Genomic DNA, 15,000 nt, shown 5'->3' with positions numbered 1-15,000 from the left:
GTGTGTGTTGTGTGTCAGGATGTGGCGTTTACATCAGCGCTGGTCAAACAGGCTCTGATAACTGATCCTGATCTACACACACTTCTGAGACTCCTGCTGCCTACAGTACCTGAAGGAGAACTGCTGTCTCTCACACACACACTGGGAGTCGGAGCGGGGTAACACACACACACACACACACACACACTCACACTCACACACACACTGGGAGTCGGAGCGGGGTAACACACACTCACACTCACACACACACACACACACACACACACACACACACACACACACACACACACACACACACACACACACACACTTCTGAGACTCCTGCTGCCTACAGTACCTGAAGGAGAACTGCTGTCTCTCACACACACACTGGGAGTCGGAGCAGGGTAACACACACACACACACACACACACACACACACACACACACACACACTCTCACACACAGTTTGCATCACTGAATCATTATTCTCCTGTTTATCCCTGTGGAGCTGCTCTGAAACCCTCTGTACTGTATGAAGCACAGCAGAATAAAGTGAGCTTGTGTGTGTGTGTGTGTGTGCAGGGCAGGCTCGGGGAGTGGCGTGTCTCTGGTGGACAGATTGAGGCTGGAGCTGCTGAGCAAAAACTCTCCTCCACACAGCGACGGAGAGAGAGAGCGGTCAGTCAGAGTTGAGCACACTACACCGTTAGCTAGGGCTGGACCCCAATACCCCAATACTCCACTACTCCACTACTCTACTACTCCAATACCCCAATACCCCAATACTCCACTACTCCACTACTCTACTACTCCAATACCCCAATACCCCAATACCCCAATACTCCAATACGCCAATACTCCACTACTCTACTACTCCAATACTCCACTACTCTACTACTCCAATACTCCAATACCCCAATACCCCAATACTCCAATACGCCAATACTCCACTACTCTACTACTCCAATACTCCACTACTCTACTACTCCAATACTCCAATACGCCAATACTACACTACTCTACTACTCCAATACTCCAATACCCCAATACCCCAATACGCCAATACTCCACTACTCTACTACTCTACTACTCCAATACTCCAATACCCCAATACCCCAATACCCCAATACCCCAATACGCCAATACTCCACTACTCCACTACTCTACTACTCTACTACTCCAATACTCCAATACCCCAATACTCCAATACGCCAATACTACACTACTCTACTACTCCAATACTCCAATACCCCAATACGCCAATACTCCACTACTCCAATACTCCAATACCCCAATACCCCAATACGCCAATACTCCACTACTCTACTACTCCAATACTTCAATACCCCAATACTCCACTACTCTACTACTCCAATACTCCAATACCCCACTACTCCAATACGCCAATACTCCACTACTCTACTACTCCAATACTCCAATACCCCAATACCCCAATACGCCAATACTCCACTACTCTACTACTCCAATACTCCAATACCCCAATACGCCAATACTCCACTACTCTACTACTCCAATACTCCAATACCCCAATACGCCACTACTCCACTACTCTACTACTCCAATACTCCAATACCCCAATACGCCAATACTCCACTACTCTACTACTCCAATACGCCAATACTCCACTACTTTACTACTCCAATACTCCAATACCCCAATACTCCAATACCCCAATACTCCAATACCCCAATACTCCAATACGCCAATACTCCACTACTCCAATACTCCAATACCCCAATACCCCAATACGCCAATACTCTAATACCCCAATACACCAATACTCCAATACTCTAATACCCCAATACTCCACTACTCCAATACTCCAATACTCCAATACCCCAATACTCGACTACTCTACTACTCCAATACCCCAATACGCCAATACTCCACTACTCCACTACTCTACTACTCCAATACTCCAATACCCCAATACTCCAATACCCCAATACTCCACTACTCTACTACACCAATACCCCAGTACTCCAATACCCCAATACTCCACTACTCTACTACTCCAATACCCCAATACTCCAATACCCCAATACCCCAATACTCCAATACCCCAATACCTCAATACGCCAATACTCTAATACCCCAATACACCAATAATCCAATACTCTAATACCCCAATACTCCACTACTCCAATACTCCAATACTCCAATACCCCAATACCCCAATACTCCAATACCCCAATACCCCAATACCCCAATACTCCAATACACCAATACTCCAATACTCCAATACCCCAATACTCCAATACACCAATACTCCACTACTCCACTACTCCACTACTCCAATACCCCAATACCCCAATACCCCAATACTCCAATACCCCAATACCCCAATACTCCACTACTCCAATACCCCAATACCCCAATACTCCAATACCCCAATACTCCAATACCCCAATACTCCAATACTCTAATACCCCAATACCCCAATAATCCAATACTCTAATACCCCAATACTCCAATACTCCAATACCCCAATACTCCAATACCCCAATACCCCAATACCCCAATACTCCAATACCCCAATACCCCAATACTCCACTACTCCAATACTCCAATACCCCAATACTCGACTACTCCAATACCCCAATACGCCAATACTCCACTACTCTACTACTCCAATACCCCAATACGCCAATACTCCACTACTCTACTACTCCAATGCTCCAATACCCCAATACTCCAATACCCCAATACTCCACTACTCCAATACCCCAATACGCCAATACTCCACTACTCTACTACTCCAATACTCCAATACCCCAATACGCCAATACTCCACTACTCCACTACTCCAATACTCCAATACCCCAATACCCCAATACTCCAATACTCCACTACTCTACTACTCCAATACTCCAATACCCCAATACGCCAATACTCTACTACTCCAATACTCCAATACCCTAATACGCCAATACTCCACTACTCTACTACTCCAATACTCCAATACCCCAATACCCCAATACACCAATACTCCACTACTCTACTACTCCACTACTCCAATACTCCAATACGCCAATACTCTACTACTCCACTACTCCAATACTCCAATACGCCAATACTCCACTACTTTACTACTCCAATACTCCAATACCCCAATACTCCAATACCCCAATACTCCACTACTCCAATACTCCAATACTCCAATACTCCAATACCCCAATACTCCAATACTCCAATACGCCAATACTCCACTACTCCAATACTCCAATACCCCAATACGCCAATACTCTAATACCCCAATACACCAATACTCCAATACTCTAATACCCCAATACTCCACTACTCCAATACTCCAATACTCCAATACCCCAATACTCGACTACTCTACTACTCCAATACGCCAATACTCCACTAATCTACTACTCCAATACTCCAATACCCCAATACTCCACTACTCTACTACACCAATACCCCAATACCCCAGTACTCCAATACCCCAATACTCCACTACTCTACTACTCCAATACCCCAATACTCCAATACCCCAATACCCCAATACTCCAATACTCCAATACCCCAATACCTCAATACGCCAATACTCTAATACCCCAATACACCAATAATCCAATACTCTAATACCCCAATACTCCACTACTCCAATGACTCCAATACTCCAATACCCCAATACTCCAATACCCCAATACTCCAATACCCCAATACTCCAATACACCAATACTCCAATACTCCAATACTCCAATACCCCAATACCCCAATACTCCAATACCCCAATACTCCACTACTCCAATACCCCAATACCCCAATACTCCAATACCCCAATACTCCAATACCCCAATACCCCAATACTCCAATACTCTAATACCCCAATACCCCAATACCCCAATAATCCAATACTCTAATACCCCAATACCCCACTACTCCAATACTCCAATACCCCAATACCCCAATACTCCAATACCCCAATACTCCAATACCCCAATACTCCAATACCCCAATACTACAATACTCCAATACCCCAATACTCCAATACTCCAATACTCCAATACCCCAATACCCCAATACCCCAATACTCCAATACTCCAATACCCCAATACTCCAATACCCCAATACTCCAATACCCCAATACTCCAATACCCCAATACCCCAATACGCTGGGTTGGTATTCGATTTTCAATTTTGGGATTCGATATTCAGTTGTTGTTTGTTCGCACGTGGCGGCATCCACCTCGAAACGGTTCGCGTTCACGCTTGAATATGTTTACACGATCAAATCTGGCTAAATACAATACTCTTTTTGGTTACACTTTATTTTAAGGTGTCTTTGTTACAGTGTAATTATATATTTAAGTACTGAGTAATATTAATTAACTACATGTACTTACTATAGGGTTAGGGTAGGATTAGGATTTGGTTGAGGGTTAGTTGCATGTAATCATGCATAATTTAATGTTATTACTATGGTAAGTACATGTAACAAATGTAACAAAGACACTAAAATAAAGTGTTACCCTCTTTTTTTTACAATTATGTTATATAGATGATGTTATCCGTGATGGCGACGCGCATGGACGCAGCGGCTCTTTGCTCTCCGGTTTGGTGTTTTGTTTGGGGGGTTTATATTTGTTTTCGTATTTGTTTGTCAACACATGCAATGCAAATATTGCCTTTGAACGTCAGGACTTAATCAAGGATGGATTTCAGTGTAAACAAACTGTCACAAGTGACTTTCAGCGGACTCACAATATCCCGGAGGACATAGCGAGAACAGTGGGATCTCCGTGGATTGTTTTCGGATCCAGCGGACGACGCAGGCGGCGGAAGGAGAGGAAATAGAAACGAGGCCTACTTATTTGACTACGTAAACAACCGTTTAAACCATCACTTCCGAGCATCTTTCTCACCCACGCCAGGTCAACATTCACAAAATGAATGAGTTGGAGCTGCAAATTGCAACAAATTGTCCTGTTTGGGATTGTTGTGTGATGATAATAACCGAAACCTGGCTGCATACGCAAATTCCTGACACTGCAGTTCAACTAACGGAATGTAATATCCACCGACAGGACAGAAAGACTCGGGTAAGAGCAGAGGGGGCTTACAGGGCTGTACCCCTTCCTCAGCTGGGACAGTCAGATCACTGTTCACCGCTGCTTCTCCCAGCATACACTTAGGAGGAAAACAAAGCCAACCACAAACATCATAACAACTTGGCCTGAGGGAACCCTTGCACAACTGCAGGACTGCTTTGAACAAACAGACTGGGAGATATTAGAACATCAGGATCTGGAGCAATACACAGAAACTGTTCTGTTCTACATTAAAATCTGCATGGAAAACGTCACTGTCAACAAAAAGATTCGGGTGTTTCCCAACCAGAAACCCTGGATGACATGTGAAGTTCAGGCATTACTTGAAGAACGCGACTCCGCCTACAGATCGGGTGACAAGGCCTTGTACAGCACTGCTAGAGCCAATGTGAGGAGAGGGATCAAACGCGCCAAAAAGTCTTATAAAAAGAAAATTGAGGACCATCACAGACAAAAAACAAAGAAGAGTGTGGCAGGGAATTAAAAACATCACCAATTACAAGAACCATAACCACAGCAGCATCTACACTGATGCTTCACTGGCTGAGGAACTGAACCCTTTCTTTGCCCGCTCTGAGGTGAAGCAACCCACCACATGTCCAGCACTTCTACAATCTCTGGCACCTGCCATCTCACCCTACAGGAATACGAGGTGAGACTAGTGCTCAAAACAGTAAATATAAGGAAGGCTGCTGGCCCGGATGGTGAAGTACTCCAAGCCTGTGCCAACCAGCTCGTTGGGGTCTTTACAAAGATCTTCAACCTCTCACTGACATCAGCCATCATCCCACCGTTTAAAATCTGCGACCATCATCCCTGTTCCTAAAAAAGCATCCACCAACAATTTAAACGAATATAGACTGGTTGCACTAACACCAATAATCATGAAGTGCTTTGAGAGATTGGTTTTACAGTACATAAAATCCAGCCTTCCCCCCAACTTTGCATATAGAGCAAATAGGTCTGTAGAGGGTGCCATCACCATAGCTCTCCACACGGCACTTAACCATCTTGAGCAGAAGGGAACCTGTGTAAGAATGCTCTTCATAGATTACAGTTCAGCGTTCAATACAATTATCCCAGACATTCTAGTCAGCAAATTGACTGAACTGGGCCTCTCTTCTTCCATCTGCCCCTGGATAAAGGACTTCCTCACAAACCGCCCACAAACTGCTAATCTTGGCCCTCATCTCTCTTCCACATCACGCTCCGCACCGGCTCTCCACAAGGCTGTGTACTGAGCCCTCTACTGTACACACATGACTGCACTCCCATTCATTCTACCAACAAAATAATCAAATTTGCTGACGATACTACAGTGGTTGGACTAATTTCGGGAGAGGATGAATCAGCCTACGGAGATGAAGTCCAGAAACTCGTAGTGTGGGGCTCTGCTAACAACTTGTCTTTGAACACCTCAAAAACAAAAGAGCTCATTCTTGACTTCAGGAGGCGTAGCGCGAGCCCCACTCTATATCAATGGGGACTGTGTGGAGAGGGTCCACACCTGTAAGTTCCTGGGAGTCCACTTATCCAACGACCTCTCTTGGTCTGCAAACACCACTGAAAAAATCAAAAAGGGGCCGCAACCGTTACACTTCCTTAGGATGCTAAAGGAAAAACAACCTAGAGGGTATCAACCTGCTGGTGTCCTTTTACCGCTCTACCATCGAGAGAGTGTTAGTGTACGGCATCTCAGTGCGGCAGATGAGATGCCCTCCAAAGGAGAATAAATACAGCCCAGAAAATCAGTGGCTGCTCACTACCCTCCCTGGAAAACATTGCTTGCTCCCACTATCTAATAAGGGCCAAAAACAATATCAAGGACACATCACATCCAGGACATCACCTGTTTACTCTTCTGCCATCAGGCGGATGGTACAGGTCCTTCAGAACAAGAGCCAAACGCTTACAGGACAGTTTCTGTCCAGTTGCCACCCGGACTCTAAATTAAAAAATGCGCTAAAGGCAAAGTATGTCAATGTGAAAAATCATCACGTGAATTCTGTATATACTTGTAAAATTGTTAGTGTCTTATTTATTGTTGGTGGTTATATGTCTGTCTTGTAAACGCGAGTCAGGAGTAGTGTTCCTAATGTCATTGTATGCAAATACAATGACAATAAAGACTTCAATTCAATTCAATTCATATACCCTGGCCGTTTTTATTAGGATGGACAGTTGAAGGAACCCAAACTCGTTATACTTAATAAATATATTTGCTTCTTCTTCGCCTACTAAAGTGTTCCTGGAACTGGAGTATTCTCGGTCTAGAGCGCACAACTGCATGAGCTCGTGTTTTGGGTTACGCTGCGTTGCTTTGACATTGTGGAAAATAGAATAATAGAAACAAAATGTATTAGCCTTTTTACCCGTTATCTAGGGCTGTGTCGGTAACCTTGACGCCGCACCGCTGCGGTGATCCGCCAAAACACATGTTTTTGAATGTGAATGCTGTTTAACTGTTTTACATGAATATTATGACAGTGAAGCACAAAGCTCTGTTTACTAAATAAATAACAGGTTAACCATTAAATGTTACATCGCAGCCATGGAAACATCTGGATTCATGAGGAATGGGAGAGTTGTGCGTGAGCTCATAAATGTAAGCTTTGTATTCTGCGATCCGGTCTCCCGATTATCAGCGAATTTAACAATATTCCATTCGTTATTCCACTGGACATGGAGTCTCGTTTCTTTTCCCAAATCTTCACTAACGTCTCACTCGTTTTCGCAGGGGATTATAAACGTTTATTCCTTTGGTTCGCTTTTAATTAGGCCTATTATATTTGCATACTTTACTGTGGTAAAGTAGAAAAACACTGTAGGAAAGATAGCCTACCTTTTTACTTGCACGTCAAATTCTTTTTAACACCGTTTGTGCTTGTTATTAGACGTTTCACACGCGCGGGGGATTTTAGTTTCGCTTTCAAACATAGCTGTTACGAAATAGATGTTTGAGCCTTGTTTATTATTATTTTTTATTTCCCTCCGAAGCTTCGAAGCTCAAAAAATGGTATTCGGACCAGCCCTACTGTTAGTGTTGTGTAAGTGTGTCGGTGTTTTGTAAGTGTTGTGTAAGTGTGTCGGTGTTGTGTAAATGTATTGGTGTTGTGTAAGTGTGTCGGTGTTGTGTAAGTGTGTCGGTGTTGTGTAAATGTATTGGTGTTGTGTAAATGTATTGGTGTTGTGTAAATGTATTGGTGTTGTGTAAGTGTGTCGGTGTTGTGTAAGTGTGTCGGTGTTGTGTAAGTGTGGTGTAAGTGTGGTGTAAGTGTGTTGGTATTGTGTAAGTGTGTTGGTATTGTGTAAGTGTGTCGGTGTTGTGTAAGTGTGTCGGTGTTGTGTAAGTGTGTTGGTGTTGTGTAAATGTATTGGTGTTGTGTAAGTGTGTCGGTGTTGTGTAAGTGTGTTGTGTAAGTGTGTCGGTGCTGTGTAAGTGTGTCGGTGTTGTGTAAGTGCGTCAGTGTTGTGTAAGTGTGGTGTAAGTGTGTTGGTATTGTGTAAGTGTGTTGGTTTTATGTAAGTGTGTCGGTGTTGTGTGTGTCGGTATTGTGTAAGTGTGTCGGTGTTGTGTAAGTGTGTCGGTGTTGTGTAAGTGTGTCGTAAGTGTGTTGGTATTGTGTAAGTGTGTCGGTATTGTGTAAGTGTGTCGGTGTTGTGTAAGTGTGGTGTAAGTGTGTTGGTATTGTGTAAGTGTGTCGGTATTGTGTAAGTGTGTCGGTGTTGTGTAAGTGTGATGTAAGTGTGTCGTATTGTGTAAGTGTGTCGGTGTTGTGTAAGTGTGGTGTAAGTGTGTTGGTATTGTGTAAGTGTGTTGGTTTTGTGTAAGTGTGTCGGTATTGTGTAAGTGTGTCGGTATTGTGTAAGTGTGTCGGTGTTGTGTAAGTGTGTCGGTGTTGTGTAAGTGTGGTGTAAGTGTGTTGGTATTGTGTAAGTGTGTTGGTTTTGTGTAAGTGTGTCGGTGTTGTGTGTGTCGGTATTGTGTAAGTGTGTCGGTGTTGTGTAAGTGTGTCAGTGTTGTGTAAGTGTGTCGGTGTTGTGTAAGTGTGGTGTAAGTGTGTTGGTATTGTGTAAGTGTGTTGGTTTTGTGTAAGTGTGTCGGTGTTGTGTGTGTCGGTATTGTGTAAGTGTGTCGGTGTTGTGTAAGTGTGTCAGTGTTGTGTAAGTGTGTCGGTGTTGTGTAAGTGTGGTGTAAGTGTGTTGGTATTGTGTAAGTGTGTTGGTTTTGTGTATTGTGTTGTTCAGGTTGCTAAAGAAGCGTCAGAAGCTCCTTGACAAGTTTTTGTGTGGCGGTTCTGGAGACGTTCATGAGACTCGCAGGAGACGCCGGCGTTTACGAAACATTCCCGTGCCGGAACTGGAGAAGGCGGAGCCGGAGGCGGGCCACGGGACGAGGGATAATGAGGGGACGTGGCCTGTGGGCATGGCTCGAAACAGTATCGTCTCTATGAGGGATGGTAATGAGGGGGCGTGGCCTGTGGGCGTGGCTAAGCACAGTCTCGTCTCCATGAGGAATGATGAGGAGGAGTGGCCTGTGGCCGTGACTCAGGACAGTGTCGTGAGAGATGATAATGAGGGGGCATGGCCTGTGGGCGTGGCTCAGGACAGTACCATGAGGGATGATAGTGAGGGGGCGTGGCCTGTGGGCGTGGCTAACCACAGTCTGGTTTCCTCAGAACGCCTGTTTGTTTTCCGCTGCGTTCCTCCTTCAGCGCAGCTGCAGACACAGAACACTCGCTCACGCAAGAAAAAACGCAACTTCCTGAACTTTAAGAAAGCCAGTGTGGCTCCTCAACAACACACGTGACGACTACACTGCAAGGCATTATGGGAATATAATTACATCAGTGTCTTTCTCTGTATATATTGTTGTTTTGTTATTATCTTTTAGCGTTCTGATGTTTGTGTCTGCTAAAAGCTGATTGGTTGTTTCCAGTTTGCATCCAATGACATTGTGTTTGTTTCTTTGTCAATCATTTTCCTTCCATTTCCTTCATACAAATTAAAAGTCCTTTGACTTGCAGCTTCATATTTACACTATTTTTTCACTGAAGAGAAAAAGGTTTTCTAATCAACTAAAAGATTGATCAATTGAAAAGCGCTATGAAATTAAATCTGTATTTTATTTCTGAGACTCGGATTCGTCTCGTTTGGTCTCTGTGTCAGTGTGTGTTTTATATGAACTCAGACTACAGAAAGTCTCTGGAAAGGAATAATTTATTTAAAAGGTTTCAGAAATATAATCTGTGCTTTGATCTGAACGTCTTTTCACAAATCTAAGTATTGCACGGCATAGGGAGAGAGATTTCAGGAGAATGAAGCACACAGATATAGATGGATGGATAGATAGATAGATAGATACACACACACACACACACACACACACACACCTGTCTGTGCTTGTACCCATGTAACCATATTTTAGCCACATGGAAGTGAAACAGCCGCTGTGAAGCCAAACCCCTCATGGAAGAAGAGCGTCATCATGAGAACGGAGAACTCATCAGGATCAGCTAAACGCTGGATCTTCAAATGTGTGTGAAGTTCACGGCATAGACTCTTTAAAACACCTCCAAGAGTTTCTCACGCCGGTCAGTTATCGAAGAGACATCTATGGAAGTAAAATAATGTTTTTTAAACAAAAAAAGAATTGCACTAATTTTAAAAAATAGGCATTGCATTAACCGTGCTTGCATTTGTATGGGCTGAAATTCAACATGGTTGAATATTTAAGCTGTGAATATTTCAATTCAAAACATTTCACACAGATTTTCATTAGTAAAAAATCAGTAATTTATATTCATCTTTCAGATTTCACTTCCGAAATGTTCATTCTGTTTAAAATACAATATTAATACTATAATATTCGACAGGCAATTTTCAGTCCATTTTATTTCTCCTTACAAATTTCAGTTTCAAATTCGACATTTCACATCCGGGAACGGCAGGAATATCAGTAGATTGCCGATTGATGATCTCTATAGCTGTTAGTCGGCCTCACCAGCAGGGGGCGCAAGTGCAGCTGTTGACGGAGAGCACTATAGTATAGAGCAACGGGTGAGAGACGGATTTACAGAAATGGAGCAAGCGTTAGTATCTGTGATGATGATCAGGGCCATTATATGGAAGAGCTGATAAAGACACAAATTGTAAGATAAGTCGAAATGATGACTGTCATGATTGACTTTTAAGTCATAATTTGTCATAATTTCGATATACCAAAGCAAGCATGAATTATGTGGTGGAATATGCTTCCATTCCATAACTCATGTTGATATAACAGCCCAATTCATAACACACCTCATTATACTACATTCCCACTTTGTCTAACATTCATAAACTCTATTTCCAAAATATTGAGAGCTCAAGAAGTAACAGTGGTTAAAGAACTCATGACACTTTATACTAAATCAGATTGGAGTGAAGAGGACAAAGAAAAAATAAGTAATTTGCAATCCAAATTGGATAGAATGTATATAGATAAAGCTAAAGGTGCATATATTAGATCCAGGGCCCGGTGGATTGAAGAAGGAGAAAAGAATACTGCATACTTCTGCAAATTAGAAAAATGCAGACAAGAATATAATTCGATTTGTAGTCTAACAGTTGATGGTAACACAGTCTCACCCCAAAACGTCACATACTGACGCGTCTTGACCATACGGCAACATACGACGAAAGGGGCACCCCTAAAACGTCCATATATGACGTTTTGGGTTATGGGTAGGTTTAGGTATGCGTTAGGGTACGCTAAGAGGCGCTGCTGGTGCGCTTATGTCTTCGTCTCATATGGACGTTTTAGGGGTACCCTTTTCGTCGTATGTTGCCGTATGGTCAAGACGCGTCAGTATGTGACGTTTTGGGGTGAGACCGGGGTTGATGGAGAGGAATGTACAGAACCCAAACGCATTGAAAAAGAAGTTTTCAATTTTTATAGGAATCTTTATAAATCTTCCTACTCAGAACAAGATGCCTCATCTTTTTTTGATAAAATTAACAACTTGATTCCTGTTATTGATGAAAATTTTAAAGAAGTTTGTGATGAACTAAGAATTGTAGAATTTGACTATGCTATAAAAAAAATGGCATCTGATCGTTCGCCAGGACCAGACGGACCAGATCTAACATTTATAAACACTTTTGGGAAGACTTAAAACACGTATTGTTTCAGGCTATAAATGAATGTATTAATCAAAAAGAACTGATGCAAACTATGAAACAAGGAATAATAAAATTGATTCCAAAACCTGGAAAAGATAAGAAAATATTAAGCAATTTAAGACCTATTACACTGTTGAATACAGACTACAAGATTCTAACAACAGTTTTGGCAGCAAGATTAAAGACGGGTATATCTAAATTAATCAGCCCAACACAATCTGGTTTTCTTAAAGGAAGATCCATCCATAATAACATCCGCCTGGTCCTGGATCTTATTGATGGTTTTATCTTTTTTGGGGATTTCCATAAAGCATTCGATTCAGTGGAACATTTATTTATTGTTAACACACTGAGACACTTTGGCTTTGGAAATAAGTTTCTTGATATGATCACTATGTTGCATACGGATATTAATAGCTGTGTTTCCCTCTCAGAAGGTACATGTCCTAGATTTAAGGTTGAACGAGGAATAAGACAGGGCTGTAGTATTTCTCCTCTTTTATTCATTGCAGTGACTGAACTACTAGCAATTGCGGTTAAAAATTTGAATATTAAAGGTTTAGAGATAAACAACCACAAGTTACTCATAAGTCAGCTCGCTGACGATACAACAAAAATAAGGAACAAATACCAGTGGCTGTAAAAGTAATAGAGTGGTTTTCACTTGCATCGGGCCTATATCTGAATCTGAGTAAATGTGAACTGATAACTGCTCTGAATCCTCACTATATAATATACCAGTCAAAAATGACATTAGATATCTAGGTATTTGGATTACCAAATCATCAGATACAAGTGAAAAAAAGAATATCCAAGATAATATTGATAAATGTGGAAAAACATTAAACAGTTGGCTACAAAGAGATTTAACATTATTTGGAAGAACGATGTTGACCAAGATTGGATCTATTTCCAGACTGATATATCCATCCTACTCTCTTGCTATTTCTCCAAAGTTAATTAAAGAAATTAATAGAATCAATTTTAATTTTATTTGGAAAAATAAACATCACTACATTAGAAAAGGGGATCTGTTGAAAAATTATGAGGAAGGGGGCATAAAGGCAATCGACTTTGAAATTATGAATGGAATATTGAAAATTAAATGGCTCCAATCTTTTTTGAGGAACGGCGAAGAGATATGGTTCTCCTTACCGGCATATATCTTTGATAAAGTGGGAGGTATTAAATTTTTAATAACATGTGACTTTGAAATATCTAAATTGCCGATAAAACTTTCAACTTTTCATCAACAGGTTTTGTTACAGTGGAAACTGATGTTCAAACATAACTTCAGTCCCCACAATGTTCCATTCTGGAACAACAGAGTTATATTGTGCAGAAGGAAATCTATGTTTCTGAAAGACTGGTGGGAAAAACAAATATGGTCAATTGTTCATATATTGGATGAAAATGGTAATATTCTTGAATTGGAGGAATTTAATAAATATAATATTAACTGCTCAATTGTGGATTACAACAAAGTAACACAGAACATTCCAAAGGTCCTTATTCAAGCAATAAAGAATAATCTTTTGAACATTGCATCACCAAGACTACACAAAATTAAAATCAATTATGTGGACCTGGTAGATACAAAATGTAATAATAAATTCCTTAAGCAAACTCTTGTTAACATTTTGTACCCGGGTAGAACAAGAAGCACTCTCTTCTTTCTTGGTTATAACAAATCTGAAATATCTTCAATTAGAACAAAATTCCTAAAATATCCAATTCCCCCTAAATTTAAGGAAGTACATTTTAAAACAATAAATAATATATATCCCTCTAATGAGTTTGTAAAGAAAAGATTCAAGTTTGAGGTAGACATTTGTCATATCTGCAACATTAATGTTGAAACAACTGAACACCTGTTTTATGAATGTCAACTGGCTCAGAATTTATGGAAATCTCTTCACAACCTGTTGTCCTCCAGATCTATAAACATAGATTTCTTTTCATATCAAAACATTCAGATGGGTGTAATCCTACAAAATAAAAATGATGAATTTTTGGTCAATAATCTAATTATAGCAACAAAATATTATATACATAAATGTCGATTTGCTAAGTCCTCCCCCACATGGTCTGCACTTAAAAATGAACTCTTGCTGTTTCAAAACTGTCTTATAAAGGTGGAGAATGCCCAGGCTAAAAAACTGCATAAACGTTTAACCCTTGTGCATCCTTGAGGACATTTTTGGCTTTTTCAGTTTTGTTTTTTTGATCACTTTGCCTGTGTTAATGCTAACTGCATAAAATTTGGCACGGGTGTGTATTTTTATTGGAATTTTACTATTTCATCATCATTTTCTTTAAAAAATCTATTTTGCACTAGTTACACAAAATACTTCCTCTCAGGACCTTAAGGACAAAAATGTCCCCATTGAAACCCATTAAAACTGCATTTTTTAATCCCTGTGCCGTTTAACTATAAAATGATGCAATCTTTTTTAATAGGCTTTCATTCTGTTGGCAAGGCTTCAAAATTGCCATTTTTTCAGGTTAGGCCTATAAAGCAAATACTCGCTTTATTCCTGTTTTCTGCTTCGGCATATTATAGAGCCAACTGGATAAATTATGCAACGATAATTGTGTGGGTTTGTTGGTATGGATGTCTAAGTGTGGTTGGTATGTGTGTTATAAAAAAAAAATGTGTTTGTGTGCATGTGTGTGCTTGTAATATTTGAGAGAGAAAAACTCAACTGCAAATCGAAAATCCAATCACTGTGTTCACCAGTGGAGTTTTGCTGGCATCCAATGGGGAAAG

General features: G+C 41.1%; 1 protein-coding gene across 1 annotated transcript in view; it reads left to right on the top strand.

Annotated features, from left to right (window-relative positions):
• The window catches only part of LOC307171583 (limbin-like), a gene marked incomplete at its 5' end in the record, with an annotated part of 49,633 nt that extends 39,430 nt beyond the window's left edge, over nucleotides 1–10,203 (top strand). Inside the window, 3 exons of the mRNA XM_079893317.1 lie at nucleotides 19–158; nucleotides 565–660; nucleotides 9,315–10,203. Coding sequence (XP_079749443.1) covers nucleotides 19–158; nucleotides 565–660; nucleotides 9,315–9,876 — 798 coding nt within the window. The 3' untranslated portion in view covers nucleotides 9,877–10,203. The remainder of the gene's footprint in view (nucleotides 1–18; nucleotides 159–564; nucleotides 661–9,314) is intronic.
• Nucleotides 10,204–15,000: the final 4,797 nt, after the last annotated feature.

Source organism: Squalius cephalus, assembly GCF_949319135.1.
Source record: "Squalius cephalus genome assembly, chromosome: 14".
Classification (NCBI taxonomy): Eukaryota; Metazoa; Chordata; class Actinopteri; order Cypriniformes; family Leuciscidae; genus Squalius; species Squalius cephalus.
Note: the sequence above shows the minus strand (reverse complement) of the source record. Positions and strands in the feature narration are given on the sequence as shown.